The sequence below is a fragment of the Trachypithecus francoisi genome, unplaced genomic scaffold (genome assembly GCF_009764315.1).
Source record: "Trachypithecus francoisi isolate TF-2019V2 unplaced genomic scaffold, Tfra_2.0 Lachesis_group4, whole genome shotgun sequence".
Classification (NCBI taxonomy): domain Eukaryota; kingdom Metazoa; phylum Chordata; class Mammalia; order Primates; family Cercopithecidae; genus Trachypithecus; species Trachypithecus francoisi.
The window spans coordinates 124,470,164-124,496,057 of record NW_022681469.1 but is presented as its reverse complement, the minus strand read 5'-3'; the positions used below and the strand labels follow the sequence as shown (position 1 = coordinate 124,496,057).

Genomic DNA, 25,894 nt, shown 5'->3' with positions numbered 1-25,894 from the left:
ACCCAGGGCTGGTTTCCTCCTTCCCCTCCAAAATTTTTTTTCCACAATTTACTCTGGAAACTATTCTCTGGCCAAAAGTTTTCCATTTCCCCTAATCCCAAAATCCAAGAACTGTCCCCTGAGCCACACAGTGCCTGAAACTGCAATTCCTTTCTTTAAGAGCTTTTGTTTTTTTCCTGTAGTTAATAGTTGCTTTGCTTTTTCACAAGCTGAGCTACTTATGTCCTGCCTCCCTTTTAGAGGAAAACTCCTGCTTGCCAATAAGATCAAGGTCACCTTCTGCCTCCCACAGAATGGCTCACGCCCTTGTCTTACTTTCTAAGGCCCTCTAAAAGTGACCAAAAGGACTATAAATGGCCACTAGCCTCTCCCACTCTCTTTGAAGTCCTCTGGGGCCAAGATGCCTTGCTCTTCTCCAAACTGCTGGCACACTGCCTGGCAGATTGGAGACTTTAGTCAAAAAATCATTTTTAGTAATTTCTACAAAACCAAGAAAGGACAAGAAAAAGAAGAAAAAAGAAATACAGAGCAAAAGAACACCACAGAGAAAATAAGCCTACTTATATGCAAAAAGCATAAAATGTAACATATTTAGCACCTCCAAATAAGAGAAAGAGAAGGGTTATTTATAAGATTATTTTGAAAAAGCTCTTTTCTAAAAAGAGGGACAGATCTTTGGAACGAAAGATACAAACTTGAACCATATTCCAAAATAAACTCTAGAAGGATGGAAGGGTGAAATATAAAAGAGTCATAGAAAAGCAACACAAAACAGAATAGAATATTTATCAATATTCTGAGGGATAATATCTTTTTATACTTTAAAGCAGGGAAGAAATGAAAATGGAAAGATTGACAGTCTGGGATTCACACAAGTTTAAAATATCTGTCCAGTGCAAGAAAAAAAAAGTCACTGAATTAAAACAAAATGGAAAACAGCATTTTGGAATTCATTTGCCTGAAATGTGACAAATGGTTAATCTCACTGCTACCTAAACATTCATTCATATTTATAAGAAAAACAATTTTCTCAAGTGTAATATAGCAAAAAAAACCAGTAAGAATTAAAGCAACTTGAGGTTCTGTTTAAAATTGCAATGAAATTAGCCTACGTAAAGATTCTCAAAAACTTGTGAGAGCTGTTTGGGGCTTAACAAAAAGGATCCAACCCACTGGGGAATAATTTCTCTGGAGGAAGGAAACTGTTCCGCCCCAGGCAGCTGCCTCTCCTTACATCCCCAGGGCTCAAATATCAGAGAAGTTGCTTCTACAGGCAAGGGCCTTGCAACTCTTTGATGGCTGGGATTAATTTGCAATTAAGAGAGGTTAATTTGGTAACTTTTGCTGTGGAGATCAGAATTTACAATGGTCTCTTTGGTTACTGCCTATGGCCTGTGGGTGAGCTCTCAAATTCATCTGAAAATTGACCTTCAAATTTACCCAACACATAGTGGCCAGGATAATCTAAATGTGATCATATCATTCAAGCTAGTTCTCCAACTCATTCTTCTACCGTACTTTCATCCCACACATTTTGCATTTTTCAGTATAGATTTATATTTATTGTTTAATTGAAATTTTGTTAAAATAAAACATATACGGTCTCCTTCAACTTCTGTAATCTCCATGTTGCTAAATAACAATGATTATGTTAGTATTTCTTGATGTGTAATTTTAGACATTTTCAATTGACTTCCTGTTACTGAAGATGTAGATTTAGTTTTCTTACACTACCCCCACCTCATATACACATTTTGCCTCCTCTTTCTTCCAATAATTATACCATAATTTGTGTTTAAATCAATATGAAATATTTACATTTATATGACTACAATATATTGCTCAGAGCTGAGCCACACAGTATACGGAAGTATAGTTTGTTTATTGGACAGCTTTTTTTTTTTCTGTATTAATTGCTTTGTTTTTTCACAAGCTGTTTTGTGCCTATCAGTAAAACGGTTGGGATGAGTGTTTCGGCCAAATCTCAAGTTGAAATGTAATTCCCAGTGTGGGAGGTGGGGCCTAGTAGGAGGTGTCTGGATCATGGGGGTGGATCCCCATAAATGGCTTAGTGCCATCCTCTTGATGATGAGTGAGTTCACATGAGATTTTGTTGTTTAAAAGTGTGTGGCATCTCCCACTCTCTCTCTTTTGCTCCCACTCTTGCCATGTGATAGGCTGGCTCACCTTTTGCTTTCAGCCATGATTGTAAGCTTCCTGAGGCCTCATTAGAAGCCAAGCACCATGCTTCCCGGACAGTCTGCAGAACAGTGAGCCAATTAAACCTCTTTTATTTATAAATAACCCAGTCTCAAGTATTCCTTTACAGTAACACAATGGCCTAACATAATCAGTAAACAGTCCCAAGCTTTTTGAGAGGAGTTAAGAAAAACATCTTAATGCAGTCAAAAACACTAGGCAATCAAACAATTTTGCCACTTCCCACCTCCTTTAGAGACATACCTCCTGGAGCCCTGCATCCTCTTGCATCCACATGAGGCTCTAGGAGGTTTATCTCTAAAGATGTGGGAATAATTGATCTCTTCATCCGCTACATGGCTGTCACCCTAGAATGTTAGTTACCCTGGAGCATCTGTTCATCATCTTCCTTACTTGATTCCTTTGTTTTGCTGGAGCATGTGCTTGAGTATCTTCCCCAAAACAAATTCAGAGAAGGGAACATTGTTAAGAGCCTACATTTATGCAACGGATTTACTTTGCATTTGCTTCTGGCCCAAAGTATTCTATAGATGACTATTAAAAGTTCTAAATTGAACATTATTTTTTTCTCTCAAAATTATTTAAGCATTCTTCCATTGTCTTCTAATATTTCTACAGAGAAATCTAATGCCAACTATACATAATCTGCATTTACTCTCTGAAAACTTTTAGGACTTTTTCTTCATTCAAGTTGTTTTGAAATTTTACATTTCTTGATGTGAGTTTAGTTTTTGTTCTTTTCATGAATTATGTAGCAACTGGGTGGGATCTTCTAATCTGAAAGTTCACATCCTACGGTTCTGGGAAATTGTCTTGCATTATTTGTTTCATGACTTTCTTCTCTCTGTTCTCTCTGATTTTCTCATTAGTGGATGTTGAACCTACTGGACTGATCTGATTTCTTTTGATCTTTCCTCTCCTAATTTTCATTTCCTTTTTTTCTACTTTTTAGAACATTCTCAATGCTGTCTTCCAAATCTTTATTAAATTATTTATTTCTTTTTAATTTCTGTTTTGTAAGAGATAGGGTCTTGCTATGTTGCCCAAGCTGGACTCTAACTCCTAGGTTCAAGTGATCCTACTGTCATAGCCTCCTAAGTAGCCAGGACTACAGGTCTAACTTTTAACTTTTATTTTTTATTGTATGATTTTTTATTTTTTTTATTTTTATTTTTGGGTGGAGTCACACTCTGTTGCCCAGGCTGGAGTGCAGTAGCACAATCTGGGCTCACTGTAATCTCTATGTCCAGGTTCAAGCAATTCTCCTGCCTCAGTCTCCCAAGTAGCTGGGATTACAAGCATGAACCACTATGCCCAGCTAATTTTTTCCTGTGTTTTTAGTAGAGACGGGGTTTCACCATGTTGGCCAGGCTGGTCTCGAACTCCTGACCTCAAATGATCTACCCACCTCAGCCTCCCAAAGTGCTGGGATTACAGGCATGAGCCACCGCACCTGGCCTTATGATTATTATCTTAATATATCTATTTGCTCTTGGTTTATAAACAAAACCAAACATTCTATATCTCCTAAGTCATTTAGTATAGTTTTAAAGTTTGTTGTTTCTGTTTACTGTTTTCTGCTGTTGTTGTTAACATCTTTTATAACAAAGACTCTACTGAGATGTCTAGTGATCCTGACTTTCCTTTCTTATTTTAGAGCAGGACTGCTTTATGTAAAAGGATGAAGCCTTATAACAGGCATGCCACACTAATAGTTAATGAGCAGAACCCAGCCATTTTTGGGGTACCCCCAGCTGTCAGACCTATCAGCCTTTTCCTTAGGCTGAATAATTTTCTCTAAGTAGGGATTCTTCAAACTCTTGCTTACAGGAGTAATAGAGACTAGAGGGGGTAATGGAGCTGGAAAGTCATCCCATTTCATATGCAGCCTTGTTATTCTCTGTCCAAGGCCACCTCTGTGAACCACAGTTCATCTTCTCCAGGGAGTAAACCTCCCATATTCTGCCAGATGAGAAAGGGCAGTCTCTGGCTGTGCAGAGTTGAAGAAAGGATCTGGAGACATAACTGCTAACTGCATCCCTTCTTTTCAAACCCCCCTCTAGCCATCAGAAATGTCTGTCATCTCCAATTCCTGAGTCTCTGGGGGCTTCTGGCTAGACTGCATTCTTCAGCTCTCACCACTCCCACCCACCTCATGCGGGAGGTTGGGTCTCAGCTTCACCCAGCTTGCTCTGTCAGTTGCCATTACCATCCTCTTTCCATCTTCCAAAATTTTGTACATGTCTCTCTTCCCTGTGATCATTGCCTAACCTGCTGTGGGTTTTTTTTCCTTCTAAGTTGCCATTCTCTCTATTCCTTTGCTATCATTTTAATAGGGTTTCAGGAAGATTCACACATAAATGGTGTATGTTCAGGCCATCATGTTATATTACACAGCAATATCGGGCTATGGGTTCCTCCCTGAGTACGCCAATTCATACCCAACCAAGTGTGCTCCTTCTGTTCTCCTGCCTGGTCCGCCCTTATCCCTCTCCCAATTTCAATTTTTCTTTATTTTTTTTCTTTTTGAGACAGAGTCTCACTCTGTCACCCAGGCTGGAGTGCAGTGGCATGATCTCAGCTCACTGCAACCTCCACCTACCAGTTTCAAGCCATTCTCCTGCCTCAGCCTCCCAAGTAGCTGGGACCACAGGCGTGCACCACCATGCCCCGCTTCTTTTTTGTATATTTTAGTAGAGACGGGGTTTCATCACATTGGCCAGGCTAGTCTTGAACTCCTGATCGCAGGCGATCTGCCCACCCTGGCCTCCCAAAGGGCTGGGATTACAGGCGTGAGCCACTGTGCCCAGCCCCCTCATCTTCAATTTTCTATCCCTTAATGGTCCTTCAGGCATGACCTCAAACAAGAAACTTTCTCAGATCCTCCCTGCACGTGCTGTGTGAATCTCTAGCCGGCATGTACCTTGTGCTGAACTGATCTGCTTGTATATCTGTCTTCCTCCCTAGACAAGAAGTAAGTAGGCAAGGACTATCCAGTGGTCTATCTCCAGCGTGGAGAAAACTATCTGGCGCACAGTAAGTGCTCAATAATACTTGTTCAACCAGTTCATTTCCAGTAACCTCGTTTTGGAGGCATTTTCATTCTTAGAGAATTACAAAAAAATAAGGCCATGTTTATTTGCCAATGTCCTAATAAGAAAGGCTAATGAGAGAGCATCAGGAAATAAAAACAGACAGATGTTCTGGAAAGCCAAAGTCCAGGGACACAAAATAGCTTCCAGCAGGGGTGATGCATATTTTCCTAGTGGTTCTAAATGAGTATATGCTTATTCGGTAGAGAGAAAGATTTAACAGATTTCTCAGCTAATGCTGCAGATTTAAATCCATTTAAGATAATTTTCCTTATCTCGAATCTATTTTTCTCAGTAACCAAGACATTTAACTGATTTGTACAAAATTCATTTGAGAAAGAAATAATTTACTTCAGGCAAGGACACACTCTAAATAGAGACACTACAAATCTAATAGAAAATGGAGAATCTGTTTGAGAATCGGAGGTGGAGTTCTGCCTGGAACATAGGGGCTTTCTCTTCAGCATCTTGACACTATGTCCAAAATAAGTAATTCTTAAATCCGAGACCACAAAACAAAGACCTCTCATAATCCAACCAAGATGCACACAAATAGTTTTTAGACAGTGTCTCATTCTCTTCCTCAGGCTGGAATGCAGTGGTGCCATGATGGCTTACTGCAGCCTCGACCTCCCAGGCTCACATGACCCTCAGCCTCAGGAGTAGCTAGGACTATAGGCATGTACCACCACCATGCCTGGCTAATCTTTTTATTTTTTGTAGAGACAATGCTTTGCCATGTTGCCCAGGCTGATGTGCTCAAGTGATCTGCCCAAAGCGTTTGGCTTCCCAAAGTGCTAGGATTATAGATGTGAGCCACTGTACTCGGACCCAATTTTTTTTTTTTTTTTTTGAGATGGAGTTTCACTCTGTCGCCCAGGCTGGAGTGCAATGGCGTAATCCTGGGTCACTGCAACCTCTGCCTCCCTGGTTCAAGCGATTTTCCTGCCTCAGCCACCCAAGTAGCTGGAATTACAGGCGCCCGCCACCGCACCCGGCCAATTTTTGTATTTTTAGTAGAGACAGGGTTTCACTATCTTGGCCTGGCTGGTCTCGAACTCCTGACCTCGTGATCCACCCTCCTCAGCCTCCCAAAGTGCTGGGATTATAGCCTCAAGATTTTTAAAAGACAAGAATCTCATGCAAAAAAGTTTAAGTTGAAACAATAGCCTATCAGTTTGGCATTTTTTACATGCTAATACCCAGTATTGGAAGGGTCTAGTAAAATTCTAGTAAGAGTAGAATTACTATAGATTTTCTGGAAGAAAATATTACAATACGTATCAAGAATCTCCAAAAATATCCCTCTACTATACACCTTTAGAAGTGTGGATTCAGAAAATAAATATCAAATTAATACAAATAAAGATATGAGTGAAAAAATATTCAATAGAATGTTATATATAATAAAGAAAAATGGAAAATAACCTAAATTTCCAATAATGGAAACAGATCATCATTAATAACATCAGAAAATACTCGATTTAATGTTAGACGAAAAAGGGAAAAAGTGAGATAACATACACTCTTAATCTGTATAGAAAATTGACTCAAAGACAGTATACAAAAACTTCAACAGATGCTGTCCCTAAGTGATGAGATCACGGTGATTTGTTTTAGAAAAATGAAAATTGAAACCATAATGAGATACCATTTCAACCAGTTATAATGGTTACTATTAAAAAGTAAAAAAAAATGACAGATGCTGGAGAGGTTGCAGAGAAAAGGTAACGGTTACACACTGCTGGTGAGAATGTAAATTACTTCAGCCATTGTAGAAAGCAATTTGCTGAAGTCTCAGAGAACTCACAGCGGAACCATTTGACCCAGCAATCCCATTATTGGGTATATACCCAAAGGAATATAAACTGTTCTACCATAAAGACATGTGCACAGGTATGTTCGTTACAGCACTATTTGCTGTAGCAAAGGAATGGAATCAACCTAAATGCCCATCAATAGTAGGCTGGATAAAGAAAACGTGGCACATATACACTATGGAACACTATGCAGCCATAAACGAGAATGGCATCATGTCCTTTGCAGCAACATGGATGGAGTTGGAGGCCATTATCCTAAGCAAACTTACTAAGGAACAGAAAACCAAATACCACCAGTTCTCACTTATAAGTGGGAGCTAAACGCTGAGTACACATGGACACAAAGAGGGGGACAACAGACACGGGGCCTACTTGAAGGTGGAGGGAGGGAGAAGGGTGAGAATCAAGAAACTATGCTGATTACCTGGAAGATGAAATAATCTGTATGCGGAACCCCTGTGACATGCAATTACCTATATAACAAACCTACACATGTTCCCCTGAACATAAAATAAACATCAAAAGAATAGTAATGGCTGGGCATGGTGGCTCACACCTGTAATCCCAGCACTTTGGGAGGCCGAGGTGGGCAGATCACCTGAGGTCAGGAGTTCGAGATCAGCCTGATCAACGTGGTAAAAATCCCGTCTCTACTAAAATTACAAAATTAGCCAGGCATGGTGCCACATGCCTACAATCCCAGCTACTTGGGAGGCTGAGGCTGAGGCTGAGGCAGGAGAATCGCTTAAACCCAGGAGGCGGAGGTTGCGGTGAGCCAAGATTGCGCCATTGCACTCCAGCCTGGGCAACAAGAGTGACAAAAAAAAAAGAAGAAGGAGGAGGAGAAGGAGGAGGAGGAGAAGGAGGAGGAGGAGAAGGAGGAGGAGGAGGAGAAGGAGGAGGAGGAGAAGGAGGAGGAGGAGGAGAAGGAGAAGGAGAGGAAGAGGAAGAGGAGGAAGAGGAGGAAGAAGAAGAAGAGGAAGAGGAAGAAGAAGAAGAAGAAGGAGGAGGAGGAGGAGGAGAAATAAAATATAAAGCTTTTTGTATTAAGGCTCTTTCTGTGTTTCTGGAACACTTTGAGAACAACTGAACGTGTTTGCTTAGGTAATCTCTCATAAGCAACAGGAGTACTAAGTTTCTTTACTGAAGAGGAAACTAAAATAAAAACTCCCCCAAGAGTTACAAATAACAGTGGAAAATATCACAGACTTAGGGGTCCACACCCATGCTGAGGACCCATCAAGCTCCCTGAATGACTGAACCAGAACTTACTTGGTGGGACGATAATCCGGAATGGAACGGTCCAGTGAAATTTTCTCACTGAGGTAGGAATTGTAGCCATACTTCTCATGGGGTCCCTTAGCCTTTTCTTCTTCAGCCGGGGAAAGAGTAGCCGGAAGGCCCCCTTTACCCCGCCCACCATAACCTTCAATGAGCCCAAGGGATTTGGATAAGCCTAGAAAAAGTGGGAGAAAAAAAGAATTATTAGAAAACCACCATACCAGGATGTATTACTCAATCTCTGCTGCAGTTTCAACAGAAATTTTAACATTACCTGTCACAGAAAAAATGATGTCCTCAATTTATCCCACTCAGGTATAGGCCCTGAAAACATTTGTATTAGAGGAAGGTCAAGGCCACAGAGTGTTCTGGGGTTGAAGTTTGGTTACCAATTAGAATCCTCTACCTCAGTCTCTACCAAAAAATACAAAAATTAGCTGGGCGTCGTGGTGCACGCCTATAGTCCCATCTACTCAAGAGGCTGAGGCAGGAGAATCTCTTGAACCTGGGAGATGGAGCTTGCAGTGAGCCGAGATTGCACCACTGCACTTCAGCCTGGGCAACCGAGCAAGACTCTGTCTCAAAAAGAAAACCAAATAAATAAAAAAGAATCCCCTCTCTCCTTTTGGGAACTGGGATGAGACGGGGGTCTGTAAGAGGGAGAGACCCTCCACACTGGGAGAAATGAGGACGAAAGAGGACACAGGAAATGAGACAGAACGAGGGCCATAATTCATGCCTGTTTCCCTTTTGCTAGGAGGAACTACAGCAAGAAGAAATAGCACAGAATAAAAACAGCAAGTCCACAGATAACTGCCAAACTGCAGATGCTTTTGCTTCATTTGAACAGAAAGCGACATACAGATTGATTTTTATCCTGAGTTTAAAGGGTCCAACATTCTGACATAGCTCTTTCCCTAATGGTTTTACTTAAATTTTATCTAAATGGCAACAGGAAATACAAAATGTTTGAGAATAAATCACAGAGGAGAGGAAAAAACCCACATGGGTGATACCCATGCCAAGTAGACTTGGAAGCCTCTGTAACAAGCCTCACTGAGCAATCTGCAAGCTCCCAGGAGAGTGGCAGCTCTAAACCTATTATTCCATTATAGGATAAACAGCTTGATGGGCAATTTTTAAATCCTGGAGTTATGGGGGGTTTTACTACTTAACCAGAAAACTTTTGTTGTTAGGGGTTCTCATTGCCTTCCGCCATTTCAAATGTTCCAGCCACTCAGCACGCACACACACACACTCACACACACACTTTATCCATTTAAATGATGGAGATCCAATATCCAGCATTTCATTGCTGCCACTGACAGAAAGAAGAAGGACCAGCCTCCTTGGCTTTGACAGCCTGGGCAGCCAGAAGCACCCAGAAGGATCCAAATCTCCCACGAAGACATCCCCTAGGCAAGTCAAGAGCCAAGAAACCTGCTCCAGTCTTGAGATAGTTCTCCGTCACCTAGTGACAAAGCTTGTATTCGCTCTCCTGCTTCTCTGAAAACAGAAATTTATTTTCTGTAATATCAAGATCAAAAGCAAAGATTGTGGGAGCACCTCAATCAATGTCAGACGAGCATCGTTTTTCTGCTTGAGAATCATTTCTACCATCCAATATGTTCTTCAGGAATCCTGACGTCTTTTCTTGCTGTCCTCATCTCCATAGAGACCCTATGGGCGGAGAATTAGAGAACTCCAGCACTTTCTACCTGCTCCCTCATGTTGAATCTGCTGATGTGTAACAAATATTCCAATGATATCCCCTGAACTGCGCTCAAAACTCCACAAGGACTCTTCCCATGTTGAGTACAAACACCTGCGCTTGGTTTTAAAATCACTTGTGATGCAACATTACTAGTGGGAATGTAGAGGTGTCCCGCCACTTTGAAAGACAGTTGGGCTGTTCTTCAAAATGCTTAATATAGGCTGGGTGTGGTGGCTCACGCCTGTAATCCCAGCACTTTGGGAGGCTGAAGTGATCACCTGAGGAGTTCAAGACCAGCTTGGCCAACACAGTGAAACCCAGTCTCTATTAAAAATACAAAAATTAGCCGAGTGTGGTGGTGTGCACCTGTAGTCCCAGCTACTTAGGAGGCTGAGGCAGGAGAATCACTGGAACCCAGGAGGCAGAGTTGCAATGAGCAAAGATCCCGCAGCTGCAGCCCAGCCTGGGTGACAGAGCAAGACTCTGTCTCAAAAACAAAAACAAAAAATGCTAAATATAGTTACCATATAACCCAGCAATTCCACTCCTAGGAAATTTCTACCCAGAAAAATGGAAACATTCATCCCCCAAAAAACTTGTGCACAAATGCTCACAGTTGCATTACTCTTATTAGCTAAATGTCCATCAGCGGACGAATGGAGAAACAAAATACAGTATCTACAGACCAATGGGATATTGGGCAATATAAAAGAATGAAGTAGTGATACAAGCTATGACAAGAGTTAACTTTGAAAATGTTATGACAAGTAAATGAAGCTAGTCACGAAAGACCACGTAGTGATTCTATTTATGTGAAATATACAGAACAGGTGAATCTGTAGAACCTGAAAGTAGATCCGTAGTTGCTTTCAGTAGGGAAAGGGGAACTTGGGGAGAAAATGGACAGTGACTGTTAATATGTATAGGGCTTTTTCCTGGAGTAATGGGAATGTTATAGCATTAGATCATGGTGATTAGTCAAAAATTTGTGAAGATACTAAAAACCACTAAACTGTATGCTTTTAAATAGATGAATGATATGAGCTGTATAAAATATCTCAATACAGCTGAGCGCTGTGGCTCACGCCTGTAATTCCAGCAATTTGGGAGGCCGAGATGGGTGGATCACTTCAGATCAGGAGTTCGAGACCAGCCTGGCCAACATGTGAAACCCTGTATCTACTAAAAATACAAAAACTAGCCAGGTGCGGTGGCGCACACCTGTAATCCCAGCTACTCGGTAGGCTGAGGCAGAAGACTCACGAACCCAGGAGGTGGAGGTGGCAGTGAGCCAAGTTTGCGCCATTGCACTCTAGCCTGGGCAACAAAGCAAGACTTCATCTCAAAAAACAAAAAATACCCCCAAAACTGAAAATAGATGTTAAGAGAAAAACACTTATGATAGACAATTCTATTCACAGCAAGATGAAAGGCTATCCAACATGAAAATTTTCCAGCAAAATACCTAAAAACGCTCAATAAAACAATTTTAAAATATTTAAAATATATAGCTGATCTTGCAAGAAAGAAAGGGAAACTCCTCGAGGTAAGTGAAAACAGGAGTTGAGTCTACATCTGCTCTCAGGGAGGGAGAGGATGGGTTGCTCATTAACTAAAAGCTGCAGTTTCAGAGCTCAAGTGTGCACAGGATATGGGATTTTGGGTTCTCTTGAGAAATAGCATTGAAACTGAAATATCTGCAAAAATTTAGGTCCCTGAAAGATTGGATTTTGTGTGTGTGTGTGTGTGTGTGTGTATGCAAATCCAAGGGACCGCATAATGAGACAAACAAGAAGATAGTCTCTGGATGTGTTCAGAGTGGGGGTAAAAAAAAATCCCAACCCAGGACTTGAGACCACACATGTGTTTGTCTAAATTTACACAGTCTCCAGAGGTCAGAGAATTGCCATTTAAAATTACAAGCTCTTAAAGACAGTACTCAAGACAAATAGAAACACAGTCATAAAATCTAATTTTTCCTATTTTATATGGAGGAAGGAGCCCATCTGGGCAAAAGTGTCTGGGCCCACAAGAGTCATTCTACAGCCCTGGATCCCTTGACTTTAGCTTTTTATCTATAAGTGACAAACAAAGAAGGAAAGTAACAAGATCTGAAGTGTGGCCAATACTGAGGACTGAGCCCAGGCACTAACAGTAATGACAGCAACCATTTATTGAGTACCTGCTGTGTGGTGGGCACTCTGCTCAATATCTCACATTTATTTTACCATTGTTTCATCTAATCTCTTGACAAGCTCAGGGGGAAGGTATTATTACCTCTGTTTCACAAATGAGGACACTGGGTCTGAGAATGTAGGAACGTAGGAACTTTTTTTTTTTTAAGGGATGGTCTCACTCTGTCGCCCACGCTGGAGTGCAGTGGTATAATCACAGCACATTCACTGCAGCTTTGAACTCCTGGGCTCAAGCAATCCTCCTGCCTCAGCCTCGCAAGTACCTGAAATTACAGGTGCGTGACACTAACCTAGCTAATTTTTTAAAACAGTTGTGTATAGATGGGGTCTTGCTATGTGCCCCAGGCTGGTCTGGGACTCCTGGCCTCAACTGATTCTCTCACCTTGGCCTCCCAAAATGCTGGGATTACAGGCGTGAGCCACCACACACCACAAAGTCAAATGTAGGAACTTTTTAAAGGTTCTGTGGCAGCTAAAGGAGGATAAAGCCTGGACTCTGAGGCAGATTATGAGACCCTGGTGCAGGATTCTTGCAGCAGCGTGTGTGAGAGACGGCAGGAAGCTTATTTTAAGGCAGCGGTCATAGTGATCAAACGGAATGGAGAGATTTGAGGGTTAAGAGATACTATCCCAGGGCAGGAGACATACAAATGCTAAGGGTGAGAGAGATGGAGGAACTGAGCAAAACTGAGGTCTCCAGGTAAGTGATAACACTGCCTGAAAAGGCAGGGCATATAGAAGAGAGTGTGAGAAGGTAATGAGCTCCATTCTTCACATGTGGTACACGAGGCATCCATGGGACATCCAGATGGCATCAGAGTCCAGTGGAAAGTTGAAGCACATGAGAATGGAGCTTCAGACATCAGAGGAGGCCTGAGATACAAACCTCACTGCCATCAGGACTAGCAGGCTAGAGACGTGGCAGAGGGTGCAGAGAGGACAGCCCAGGAGCAAGAAGCAGAAGGATAGACAGTGTTCAGCAAGTGCTGACTGACTACCCTATCCCTTGTCTATTTCCACCAAACAGGAGGAATTGCATCCTGCAAAACTTTTTTCTTTCCTGCTCTCTATGCCTGGCCTCTCACTTATGTTATACTTGAACCCAAAGACTTCAAGAGACTGAGACTTAAGGAAGAGAGAAATGTCTTAATAAGAAGCAAGCAGGCCAGGTGCAGAGGCTCACGCCTGAAATCCCAGTGCTTGGGAGGCCAAGACAGGGGAATTGCTTGAGCCCAGGAGTTGGAGACGAGCCTAGGCATCATAATGAGACCCGACGCCATCTCTACAAAAAATAAACAAATTAGCCTGTGCCTATAGTCCCAGCTCCTTGAGAGGCTGAGGAGGTAGGATTGCTTGAGCTCAGGAGTTCAAGCCTGCAGTAAGCTACGATTACACCACTGCACTCCAGCCTGGATGACACAGTGAGACCCTGTCTTTGAAAATAAATAAATAAAATAAAAAGTGAGAAGACCTTATCTCTGAAAAAAAAAATAACTAAGTGTTCAAGCTTCCTGGTTGACTTTAGAAATCCATTTGTCCAGCCGGGCACGGTGGCTCATGCCTGTAATCCCAGCACTTTGGGAGGCCAAGGCAGGCATATCACTTGAAGTCAGGAGTTCAAGACCAGCCTGGTCAACATGGTGAAACCCTGTCTCTCCTAAAAATACAAAAGTTAACTGAGATTTGGGTGAGGACACAGCCAAACCATATCAGGTAGGATACTGTATCTGTGAGGAAACAGATACAGCATCAAGACTTTCCTTTCTGGCAGGAGACAGCACACTCAGAAGGGGTAATTAAAGAGACATTACCAAAATATTTACAGAGATTGTGAAGGGTTAAGGGAAACCAGTAAGGAATAATAAGGTTTGGTGAATGACCCTAAGGCTACCAACAGAGAGGGAAGCAATGACTACCCTAAGGTCTGCAGAGAGTTACTTGCAGTTACACACCCCGTTACTTGCTACAGGTGCAAGTAGCTACTTGCAAGGCTGAGGCAGGAGAATCATTTGAACCTGGGAAGTGGAGGTTGCAGTGAGCTGAGATCACACCACTGCACTCCAGCCTGGGCAGCAAAGCGAGACTCCACCTAAAAAAATTTTATACATACATACATATATACATATACATATATGTGTGTGTATATGTAAATATAAATTTTTTAATGTGCATATATGTACATGTATATATGTATGTATGTATAAAATACATATATATATAACATTTGTCTCTGCAGACCTTAGGGTGGTCATTGCTTCCCCCTCTGTTGCTAGCCTTAGGGTCATTCACCAACCCTTGCTATTCCTTATTGGTTTCCCTTAACCCTTCACAATCTCTGTAAATATTTTGGTAATGTCTCTTTAATTGCCCCTTCTGAGTGTGCTGTCTCCTGCCAGAAAGGAAAGCCTTGATGCTGCATCTGTATCCTCACAGATACAGCATCCTACCTGATATGGTTTGGCTGTGTCCTCACCCAAATCTCATTTTTAATTGTAGCTCGTAATTCCCACATGTTGTGGGAGGGACCCAGTGGGAGATAATTGAATCATGGGGGGCAGTTTTCCCCATACTGTTCTCATGGTAGTCAATAAGCCTCATGAGAGCTGATGGTTTTATAAGGGGTTTCCCTTTCACTTGGCTCTCATTCTCTCTTGTCTGCCGCCATGTAAGACGTGCCTTTTCCCTTCTACCATGATTGTGAGGCTTCCCCAGCCATGTGAAACTGTAAGTCCACTAAACCTCTTTTCCTTTATAAATTACCCAGTTTTGGGTATGTCTTTATCAGCAGCGTGAAAAGGGACTAACACACTACCAATCACAACTGGAAGACTTCTCCTGTGGTCCTAAGTTTAGGTGCTCTCCTTAATGGCATGGATGGGTTCACCTCCAGTGCCTGACACACAGAGAGTTCTTAAAAACTGTTAGGTAGATGGATGAATAGAGATTAGATCTGGAGAACCAACTTGGGGCCATTTATTACAAACTGAGTATTTCACTTTTGAGAAAGCAAATTAAATATCCATATGGAAAGCATATAATAGGAGAAGAGGTGTTGAATATATTAAATATTGTAGTATATTTATATTTACAAGGAAGACAATCTTTACTGATGAATGTCACAGAGAATTAAGCCTGAAAAGAGCCATTTGGGGTGGCAATGAAAGGCACTGGTGACCTCTGAGACAGTGTCAGTGGAGTAAGTGTTTCTAGGGTGATAAGGAAATGAGTCACCAGATACAGCTGTCACTCAGTGAGGATGCCCAAGCTGGAGCAGGTAGACATCTCATATTAATACTGTTTTTTAATTCAGCAAAAACCAACTAGAATATACAATGGAAATAAATCTATTTCTTAAAGTAACAAATATTACAGTATACCTGAGAATAACTTTAACCAGTAAGAAGAATACTTGAAACTCTCTCTCTCTCTCTCTCTCTCTCGCACGCGCGCGCGTGCACGTGCTTTCTTTCTTTCGAGTTGGGGTCTCACTCTGTCACCCAGGCTGAAGTGTAGTGGAGTGATCTTACCTTACTGCACCCTTAAGCTACTGGGCTCAAGGGATCCTCCTTTTTCAGCCTCCCGAGAAGCTGGGAGTACAGTCATGCACCATTATGCGTGGCTAATTTTCTTAACTTTTGTAGAGATGAGTTCTCCCTATGCTGCTCAAGCAGGTCCCGAACTCCTGGACTCAAGTGATCGCCCCGCCTCAGCTTCCCAAAGTGCTGAGATTATAGGCATGAGCCACTGTGACCATCCACTGCCTTTTTAGTGCACAGGTTTAACATAATTTCAAAGGGGATTTTTTTTTTTCTGGAACACAACAAAACATTCTAAAATTAACCTAGAAGAACACAGAGGTTAGAACATTTAGAATTTTTTAAAACACAAAAGACAGAAAAGGAGTTGCCTTCTCTGACATTAAGCTAGAAAATAAAGCAATAATCATCAAAGTGGCATGAAGACTGGGAGGAAATTTTAAATATACGTTGGGAAGTGAGGCTGTAAAACACATGTTTTCTCAGATAGTCATCCAGTTTTCCAAACATAAATAAAAATAACCTCCACTTTTGAAATTTTAGAAATTCCCTTCTAGTGCAGGCAAGCCAATGACTGATTTTTGCATGACATCTTGTGTGAATGACAGAGGAGCTCCATCTCACACGGAGACCAGAAATCCTCTGAGGGCCACACGGTTGATCACCGCTTAGCAAGAGCACATCACTCTGCTCACGTCTGTGGTTAACTTCAGCCCAAGCTACAAAGGCTCGATGGCGGGAGCAAAACGAAAGAGCCAAGGTTGTAAATCGACTCTGAGCTGCCTTCCCACCTTCCTTTATACAAATGAGGACATGATTTTCTCCAGGGTTACGGTGGAAACTTACGGGTTTACAGATAACCGGCATTATTCTTTTAGAAATAGAGATGGTACACACGATGGAGGCACAAACTCCAGGATAGATGGTGACCGCAGCAAAAGGCAATCTGGTGCCTTGTCAACTCATAGAGCTCCTGATGACCGCAGCAGCCCCAGCTCAGCATGCAGAAAATCTCTCTCTCTCTCTCCAAGCCAAGGAGCCAGCGTGTCATGCGGCCGGTCTTCCACTGGGCAGGCATTTGTTTGGAAGTTTCTGCAGAGAGGCCAGAGCCCTCCTGCAGGTCCACGTCTCAGGGAGATCCTACCTTATGCTAGATCATCTGGAAGTCAATCAAACTTATAGACAATCCAGAAATTGCAGCCATAAGCTTAATAGTGAGCAACACTCCAGGTTTACTCCTGGCCAACTTCAATGTACTCCTGGGGGGCTGAGGAGCCACCACTCGGGATCCAGTGTGGTAATAAAGGTAAATATCTGAAAAATACAGTTTATCCTTCCAGCTGTTAACACACACTGAAAAACTCCAATCATTAAGAAGGTGAATTAATGGAATAGGAAAGGACAGGCAAGATCAATGGAACACCAGAGCTTGTCAGGAAATATTGCCAAAAGAAAAGATAGCCCCATTTTGGATACAATTATTAGTGATAATTAGTTCAATTGACAAATGCCTATTAGACACAAAGCACTATAATAAGCACTTTAATTATTATATGTATACAAAATTTATACTAAATGTGTGTGCTATATATATTTTTAAATTCACATGTATATGTGTGTATGTATACACATATTCATATATATTTTTAAATTCATACATACATTAATATATATAATATTTTTTAAACTGTTACTCAAATGATTCTTGGTGCTACTTTTTTTTTTCTTTTCTTTTTTTTTGAGACAAGGTCTCACTCTGTCACCCAGGCTCACTGCAATCTCCGCCTCCCAGGTTCAAACGATTCTCCTCCCAAGTAGCTGGGATTACAGGCATGTGCCACCACACCCAGCTAATTTTGTGTGTGTGTGTGTTTTTAGTAGAGACCAAGTTAAGCCATGTTGCTCAGGCTAGTGTTGAACTCCTGAGCTCAGGTGATCTGCCCACCTCAACCTCCCAAAGTGTTAGGATTACAGGTGCTGGGCCTCTTGGTGTTAACTCTGAATATCTCCTGACCCTATTCTCACCTCTCCATCTCTTCTGCCACCATCCAGATGCAAGCTCAAGCCATTGCTTGCTTGAGTTATTGCAGGCAGCTCCTAACACCATCTTCGGAGTGAGCTTCCCGACATGCAAATTTGAACACTGCTTGCTTGAAATTCATTAGTGCCTTCCTGCTGCCTATGGAAAATAATCCCAAAGTTTTCAAGTAATATGCAAAGCTGCTCATTAGTGGAGTCCTTGCCCAGGCTCATCCTCTGCTGCTTCCTTTGTTTAAGGTCCCCAAACCTTCTTCTGATGGTTTTAAAAAGCCGCTGCCCTTCAGGACCACTGCCAGTCTTCCCTGCTACTCAACAGAGCCCCGCAAATCCTTTCTGGACACTATCCAACCCAGAAAGTCAGAGGCTGGTGAAAATCTCAGCCACAGCATTTCTGATATCGTAGTCTATGTGCCTTCGACTGCTCACTCGCATGGGCACTGGTCTTTTGTGAACAGGAAGGCATCTTTGTGTCTTGCACATAGCAAACACCTCGTAAATGTCATACATACAATTGGACGGCTGAATGACCAAAGTGAGTCAACGAATGAATGAGTGCATTATAAACTGCAGTGGCCAAATTTAGCATCATGTTCTACTGTGGATACGGAAATCTCCCGGTGACATGTCAGAAATGGGTAAGCGCCATCTCACTAACTCACGTCAAATCATCGATTCCCTAGTTCATATATCAGTATGATGATCTTGATATTTGTTGACAACTGAATTATGATGATGATTCTGACATTTTCTCTCCTGCATTTTCAGTGCTTCCCTGACATGATGTCCAAAGGTTATTAATACCTTGAATGAAATTGTAAGAGTTCAACTGTATTAGCTGCTTGGTGGAAGAGAATGGAATAAAATGTTCTTTAAGTATAAGGACAATTAGTACACCTGTGGTCCAACTTAGAATCCTGGGTTGGAAGCAAGGAGAGGTCAGCTAGCCTCATACCCCATTTGGTGCAGAAATTCCAGAGAGATGGCGCCCCAGTTTACACTGTATTTTCCCAGGGACAAAGAGTCCACCACCTTGTGGTACACTGCACTTCTGGTTTGTAGTTCAAATAAATAAAATTCAAAAATGGGTACCTTTGTTTCTTCTACCCAGTGATCTTATTTTTTTCTTCTACATCAATCATGCAGATTACACTTTCATGTAATTTTCAAATATTACAAGATACTATCAAGACATATCATTATCATGTAATTTTCAAATATTGCAAGACATTATCAAGACATATCATTAACTGTCCTTTTATCTTCTTTTTTTTTCCAGGCTAAACACACCTACTCCTTCAGCCTTCTTAATATGACCATGTTTTCGTACTTTCCACAGTATCTCAGCCAACTAGGGGTGCTGTATCAAAATGCCACAGATGGAGAGGCTTCAACAACAGACCTTTATGTCTCATAGTTCTAGAGGCTGGGAAGTCCAAGATCAAGGTGAATGCGGATTTGGTTCTTGGTGAGGGCTCTCTTCCTGGCTTGCAGATGGCCTCCTTCTTGCTATATCCTCATATGACAGAGAGAGGGAGAGCTTATGTCTTTTCCTCTCCTATAAGGACTCCGATCCCATTAAAAGAGTTTCACCTTCATTACCTCAAATAAACCTGATTACCTCCCAAAGGCCTCATCTCCAAATACCATCACAATGAGGCTTGGGGCTTCAAAATATGAATTTCAGGGGCGGGGGACACAACTTGGTTTATAACACATGGTGATCCACTGTTAAATTCTGTCCTAGAAGGCAAAACAAGGACTAAGAGGTCTCTAGATTTGTGCTTCCCTCAGAGCCACGAATACTGGAGGTACGTTTTCGCCCATAAACTGAACTGTTCATGTAGCATTTGTAGTTCCAAGAGATATGAATCATTGTTAGACGCTTGAAGTGCCTTTGGAGCAAACTGTCCATAAATTTTCAAATGGTGGTTTTATTCAAAATGACATGCCTTACATGTATTATGAACTTTATACTTCCTGGAACCGCTCTACAAAGGTTATTTAATTTGATCCTCAGAACAGTTTTATCCACAGTCAGCAGATAAGAAAATTGAGGCCAGGCATGGTGGCTCACACCTGTAATCCCAGCACTTTGGGAGGCCGAGGCAGGAGGATCGCTTGAGGCTAGAAGTTAGAAACCAGCCTGGGCAACATAATGAGACCTGTCTCTACAAAAATAACAAAAGAAAATTAGTCAGGCATGGTGGCACACACCTGTAGTCCCAGCTACTTAGAAGACTGCCGTGAGAGAGCTGCTTAAGTCCAGGAGGTTGAGGCTGCAGTGAGCCATGATTGTGCCACTGTACTCCAGCCTGGGTGTCAGAGCAAAACTCTGTTTCAAAAAAAATGGAAGGAAGGAAGGAAGGAAAGGAGGAAGGGAGGGAGAGAGGGAGGAAGGGAGGGAAAGGAAGGAAGGAAGGAAGGAAAGAAGGAAGGAAGGAAGGAAGGAAGGAAGGAGCTGGGTGTGGTGGCTCATGCCCGTAATCCAAGCATTTTGGGGGGCCAAGGTGGGCCGATCACTTGAAGTCAGGAGTTCAAGACCAGCCTGGCCAATATAGAGGCTGAGGCAGGAGAATTGCTTGAGCCTGGGAGGCAGAGGTTGCAGTGAGCTAAGACTGCACCATTGTACTCCATCCAGCCTGGGTGACAGAGCAATACTCAGTCTCAAAAAAAGGAAGGAAGGGAGGGAGGGAGGGAGGGGAGAAAATTGAAGCACGAAGACAATGAAGAATGTTCTGAGGTGTTAGATCCAGAACCGGGGTCTCCGTATTTCAGGCCACCAAGCATGCCTTAAGGCAATGCTATCTCAGATTTCATGCCACTGTGTTGGCGAGGCTCTCAAGGCCTGAATCTCACTCTCAGCACCGAACAAACATTGCCACAAATATCCCCCTGTGTGAGGAGATGATAAACATGTATGTCTGTCTTGGACGGGCTCTGCCTGCTGATATGCCCAAGAGTGTCTGTGCAAAGAATATTTCTAACCAAATAAAGAAGAGTTTGGGAACCTTCAGAACCTTCTCAGAGCAGATGGATGAAAGGTTAATTGTGTTACTTAGCCTCCTAGCATTTGTAAAGCTGCTCAAGGGAGAAAAAGGCTGATCTAGGAGCAGGTAAGAAATATGCTGAATTGAGGAAGCACTCTCCCTGCCAAGACCTAAGAAATTTGTCAGCATCAAACGTGTGCTTGACACTGTACACCAGGCCACATGCTGCATTTGCTCAGCATCTCTCAGTCTCAACAACTTTTGGAAAAAACTCTTTCTCCTCTACTGTGCTCCAAGCACTCCTTCTGGGATTTTTATTCCTAATCAGAGGGGCTAAAGAGGAGGGACAGAGTGGGACACTAACCTTCATCAGTTCTCCCAAAAGCATGTAAAGTTCTGATACCACGTGGGTACATCCCCAGTGATTACAGATTTTGAGTGACAACAATTCTGGTCATATCATGGAAGGTAAATTATAAAATCAGAAGGATAAGGAAGAGTAAGGCAGAACAAAAAAGGATCACCCTAATAAAATGTTGCTACCTTCCTCCCCTCTTCAAAATCATCAGTATTACACCTCCCACCACCACCACCATCATCTCTAATTAATTTAGAGAATCTGAAACAATACAGCATCTGTTCTAAAAGAGGTATTCAGAAGCACTATCAATTTTAAACGCACATCCAGTTCTTCATAAAAAGACCCTCTTGGCAAGATCCCATTTACTTAGATGTAGATTTCTTCCTTTAAGAACTTATCTGAGGCCAGGCATGGTGGCTCACACCTGTAATCCCAGCACTTTGGGAGGTCAAGGCAGGAGGATTGCCTGAGCCTAGGAGTTCAAGATCAGGCGGGGCAACATAGCAAGACTCCATCTCTACAAAAAAAACTTTTTTTTCCCCAAAATTAGCTGGGCACAGCAACACGCACCTACTTGGGAGGCTGAGGCAGGAGGACTGCTTGAGCCCAAGAGGTCAAGGCTGAAGTGAGCTGTGATTGTGCCACTGTACTCCAGTCTCCATGACAGAGAAAGACACTATCTCAATTAAAAAAAAATTACCTGAGGTGGCACGTTATATTTGTGTTCAGCAAATACACACTCTCAGACCTCTTCTTATGCACACAATTCAGGGGAAGAGTATGCATGTGAAGAGGGCAGACAGTATGTACCTGCTCAACAAAAACATCTTCGCACCACTCATGTTGGACTTGACCATTTGCTGAACGGAGTGTACTTCCCCACCCACTGACTTTGAGCTTGGCCACGAGACTTGCTTTAACCAACAAAATACTAGGGATGTGTCATGAGCAGACACTTGAAATGAGCTTGTATTGCTACTTCTAGCCTCTTCATCCTGACATCACCATGACAACATGCTTTGGGATGCCCACTGATCCAAGAAGCATGAGACACATGAAACAGTCAGATCCAATCTGTGGCTTGGAACCAAGCCCAGCTGAACTCAACCCGGACCAGCCAAACCTCAGCTTACCCAAAGATATGTGAGAGTAAGAAATGATTCAAGAACAACTCACTTATACATGCATGGCTTGAGCAACAAAGAATGTCGAATGTTGGTGCTACTGATTGAGATGGAGAAGAGGGAGAAAAGGGACTTGGGTTACGAAGGGATGTAACACAGAATCAAGAGTTTGGTTGGGACATACATAATTGGAGGTGCCTAGCAGACATCCAAAGGAAGCTGTCAAGTACATGGGAGTTCAGGAAAGAAGTCAGAATTAGAGACAGAAAATCAGAATTAGAGACAGAAAATTAGGATTCACCAGTGTGTAAATGGAGTTTAAAGATGAGTTCCTTGAGGAGAAGACCTGGGCAATAGAACTATACAAAGAGAAAGGGGTCTGAATACTGAGCCCTCGATATACCAACCGGTAGAATCAGAAAAAGGAAGGCCAAGCAAAGAAAACAGAAGAAAGTAGAAGGAAACCCTGGAAACGGCAGGCTCCAAGAATGGACCTTTGCATTTGGTAAAGCCAATATATTGGTGATGTTCACAGCACCAATTTCAGAAAACCAAAACCTGGGTAGATTCAAGAGAGAACAAGAGGCAAAGAACAGAAGGTAGCAGAAAGAGGCAATTTTTCCAAAAAGTCTGCTGTAAGAGGGCAGATAAATGTGGAACTGCTTCTATTCTAGTGATTATGCTAGAAAAACAATTACCATGACAGAACAAAAAAAAAAAGAAAGAAAAACAAAAATAGCTCAGCAAGCTGAGGATGTGGTTCAGACATTAGGATAACACCAAGGAACCCAGAAACCTAGATCCCTGCGCCTACTTCACCCTGGTCAGCCCTGGTCAGCCCAATGACCTTGGACTGATCCCCTCCACAAAAACTCACATGCTCCAGGGGGAGCTCTTGGATTCTATGCTCCTCTCTGCAACTCCATACTGAATTTATTGTTCTTGGGAGGAGAAGATCTGGAAGCTTTTAGAGGTTTCATGAATTACAGAACACGGGCAACCTAAGAAGTCCCAAGGTTGAAATGTCAGTTTCTATCTCCAAAGAGCTGCAGGGGGCTGGGCGTGGGGGCTCAGGCCTGTAATCCCAGCACTTTGGGAGGCTGAGGAGGGTGGATCACAAGGTCAAGAGATTGAGACCGTCCTGGCCAACATGGTGAAATCCCATCTCTACTAAAAATACAAAAAAAAAAAAAAAAAACTTAGCTGGGCGTGGTGGTGCAGGCCTGTAGTCCCAGCTACTTGGGAGGCTGAGGAAGGAGAATCGCTTGAACCCAGGAGGCAGTGGGTGCAGTGAGCCGAGACTGCACCACTGGACTCCAGCCTAGTGACACAGCGAGACTCCATCTCAAAAAAAAAAAAGAGCTTCAGGGAATGGACGTGGGAAGAACGCCTCAGCTGCTCTTCTTTTTGGTGACAGATGAAGCTATAAGCAAGAATGTGGAATCACATGACTGTGTCTCCAACATCAGCAGATTTCCAAAGCCTGCATTATCTAGGTTTTGTGATTCCCTGTGACCCACACACAGGAAAAAATGTGAGGTCCCACTGCCTAATTGAAAACTCAAAGGCTGGGAACAGTGGCTTATGCCTATAATCCCAGCACCTTGGGAGGCCAAGGTGGGAAGATCACTTGATGTCAGGAGTTTGAGACCAGTCTGGGCAACACGTTGAGACACTATCTCAACAAAGAATACAAAAAACTAGTCCAGCATGGTCCCAGCTACTTGGGAGGCTGAGGTGGCAGGATCCCTTGAGCTCAGGAGATCAAGGCTTCAGTGAGCTGCAATTGCACCATTGCACTCCAGCCTGGGCCACAGAGTGAGAACCTGTCCCCAGCCCTCGCCCCAAAATTAACGAATAATAAAAACTCAAAGCACTACGGCATCACAGAAAACCAGAGAAAAGAAAGGAAGAAGCCAAATTCTTCTTTATCTAAATAGACCCAGATATAGTAATATAAATACACTAGCTTAGGATGTATCCACCAGATGTACAAGTGGTAAATCCAACGTCTTGAAGAATTGATAAATTCAGCAGACCAAAAATAACTCCCTGAATAAATAAGAAATGACCAAATACACAGAAACCCAGACTGTCAGGATCATCCAAGGCCACTCCAGCCCTCCACGTTGTGGCCAGTTCAGAATCCAGCTGTAGAATGAACACCTGCAGAGGTCCACATTCAGCCATGATTCCCCCAGAACAGCCTGCCCCATTGGGCTCACATCCTAAGCCAGCATCTTTATACTGCCATATCTGGGTCCCGGTCTCAAGCGATCCTTTCGCCTTGGCCTCCCAAAGGGCTGGGATTACAGGCAAGAGCCACCATGCCCAGCCTTTGAGTTTCTAATCAGGCATTGCTCTTTGAGTAGAATCAACGTCTGTATCATCTTATACCTTCTAGACATTGGTCCTAATTCTGCCTGTGAACATGCCAACAAAGCTGATTTCCTAAGAGCTCGCTGTCACGGTGATTCTCAGAGCACGAGGCATCATCTGACCCGGCAGATTTCTCAATCTTCACTACTCCATCACTCACCTGGTCTGTCTCTAGCTGTTTCATGTGACTTCAGCTCCTTCCCTTGCTAGCGTTCCCAGATGAGAAAAAGAAACAGCAGGCATGTTGGGGGTAAATATTCTATAAAGAAACATACGGTCCTATCTCTCATCATGGTTAACAGACCTACCCAGCTCAACCCGGAGGCTGCAGGTGTGTGCAGGTGAACAAGACAAATATTTGGAACATTTCACTCAAGGGAGATGGATGTGAACACACACCTTCCATGTCCCAGTTATCCTCCCTCTCTGAGAAAATGATCTCAATGGCCAGAGTTTGTGGAAACAGTCTTTGAAAAACATCCTGAATGTATTGTTCTTGGAGGGAAAAGCTCTGGAACACTTTAGGGGTTTCATGACCTACAGAACACGTACGTCCTAAGAGGCCTCAACGCTGAAATGCCAGTTTCCATCTCTAAGGAGCTGCAGGGAATGGGTGTGGAAACAACCCCTTTCTCACTCTTCTTTCTGGCATCAGGGTCACTCTCCCCGGTGTGCACCTCTTAGCCCAGGCCAAAACCAAGCCCTTCGGCTGTGAAGCAAGCAGGCCTCCCCAGGTATGCAGGTATGGGTGGTACCATCAGCCTTTCCTCCCTCCAGTAGGTCAGTAGGAGCTGCCCAAGCTACATGGTGCTTACTTAGAAGTCGTGGAGGAGCACTTTACTTTGGGATCTATTTGTTTATAACCTCTGCTGCAAACCTCACAATAATCAAAGCCAAAATCAGAAATTGCAAGAACAACAAATAATTGAGAAGCAACAAAACAAAATTATGGATCAATACTATGCTGGTTAATGATCTGAGGCAGGCGTGAGAAGACACTGTATACAGATGGTCTGGAGGACTTCCCAGTTGCACCCCACCTTGTTCGGCTTGAGTGACCACAGCCAAGACCCAGCCCACCCTGTTCCATCCTCCCTCTGATCAGATCCATGGTATCCTCCTTCCTGGACCCCAGGCGGCTGGCG

At 42.9% G+C, this 25,894-nt stretch overlaps 1 protein-coding gene across 1 annotated transcript in view; it reads right to left on the bottom strand.

Annotated features, from left to right (window-relative positions):
- GALNT17 (polypeptide N-acetylgalactosaminyltransferase 17) overlaps positions 1 to 25,894 on the bottom strand; it is a 619,422-nt gene that overhangs the window by 394,220 nt on the left and 199,308 nt on the right. Inside the window, exon 2 of the mRNA XM_033193345.1 lies at positions 8,405 to 8,588. Within this exon, the coding sequence (XP_033049236.1) occupies positions 8,405 to 8,588 (184 nt within the window). The remainder of the gene's footprint in view (positions 1 to 8,404; positions 8,589 to 25,894) is intronic.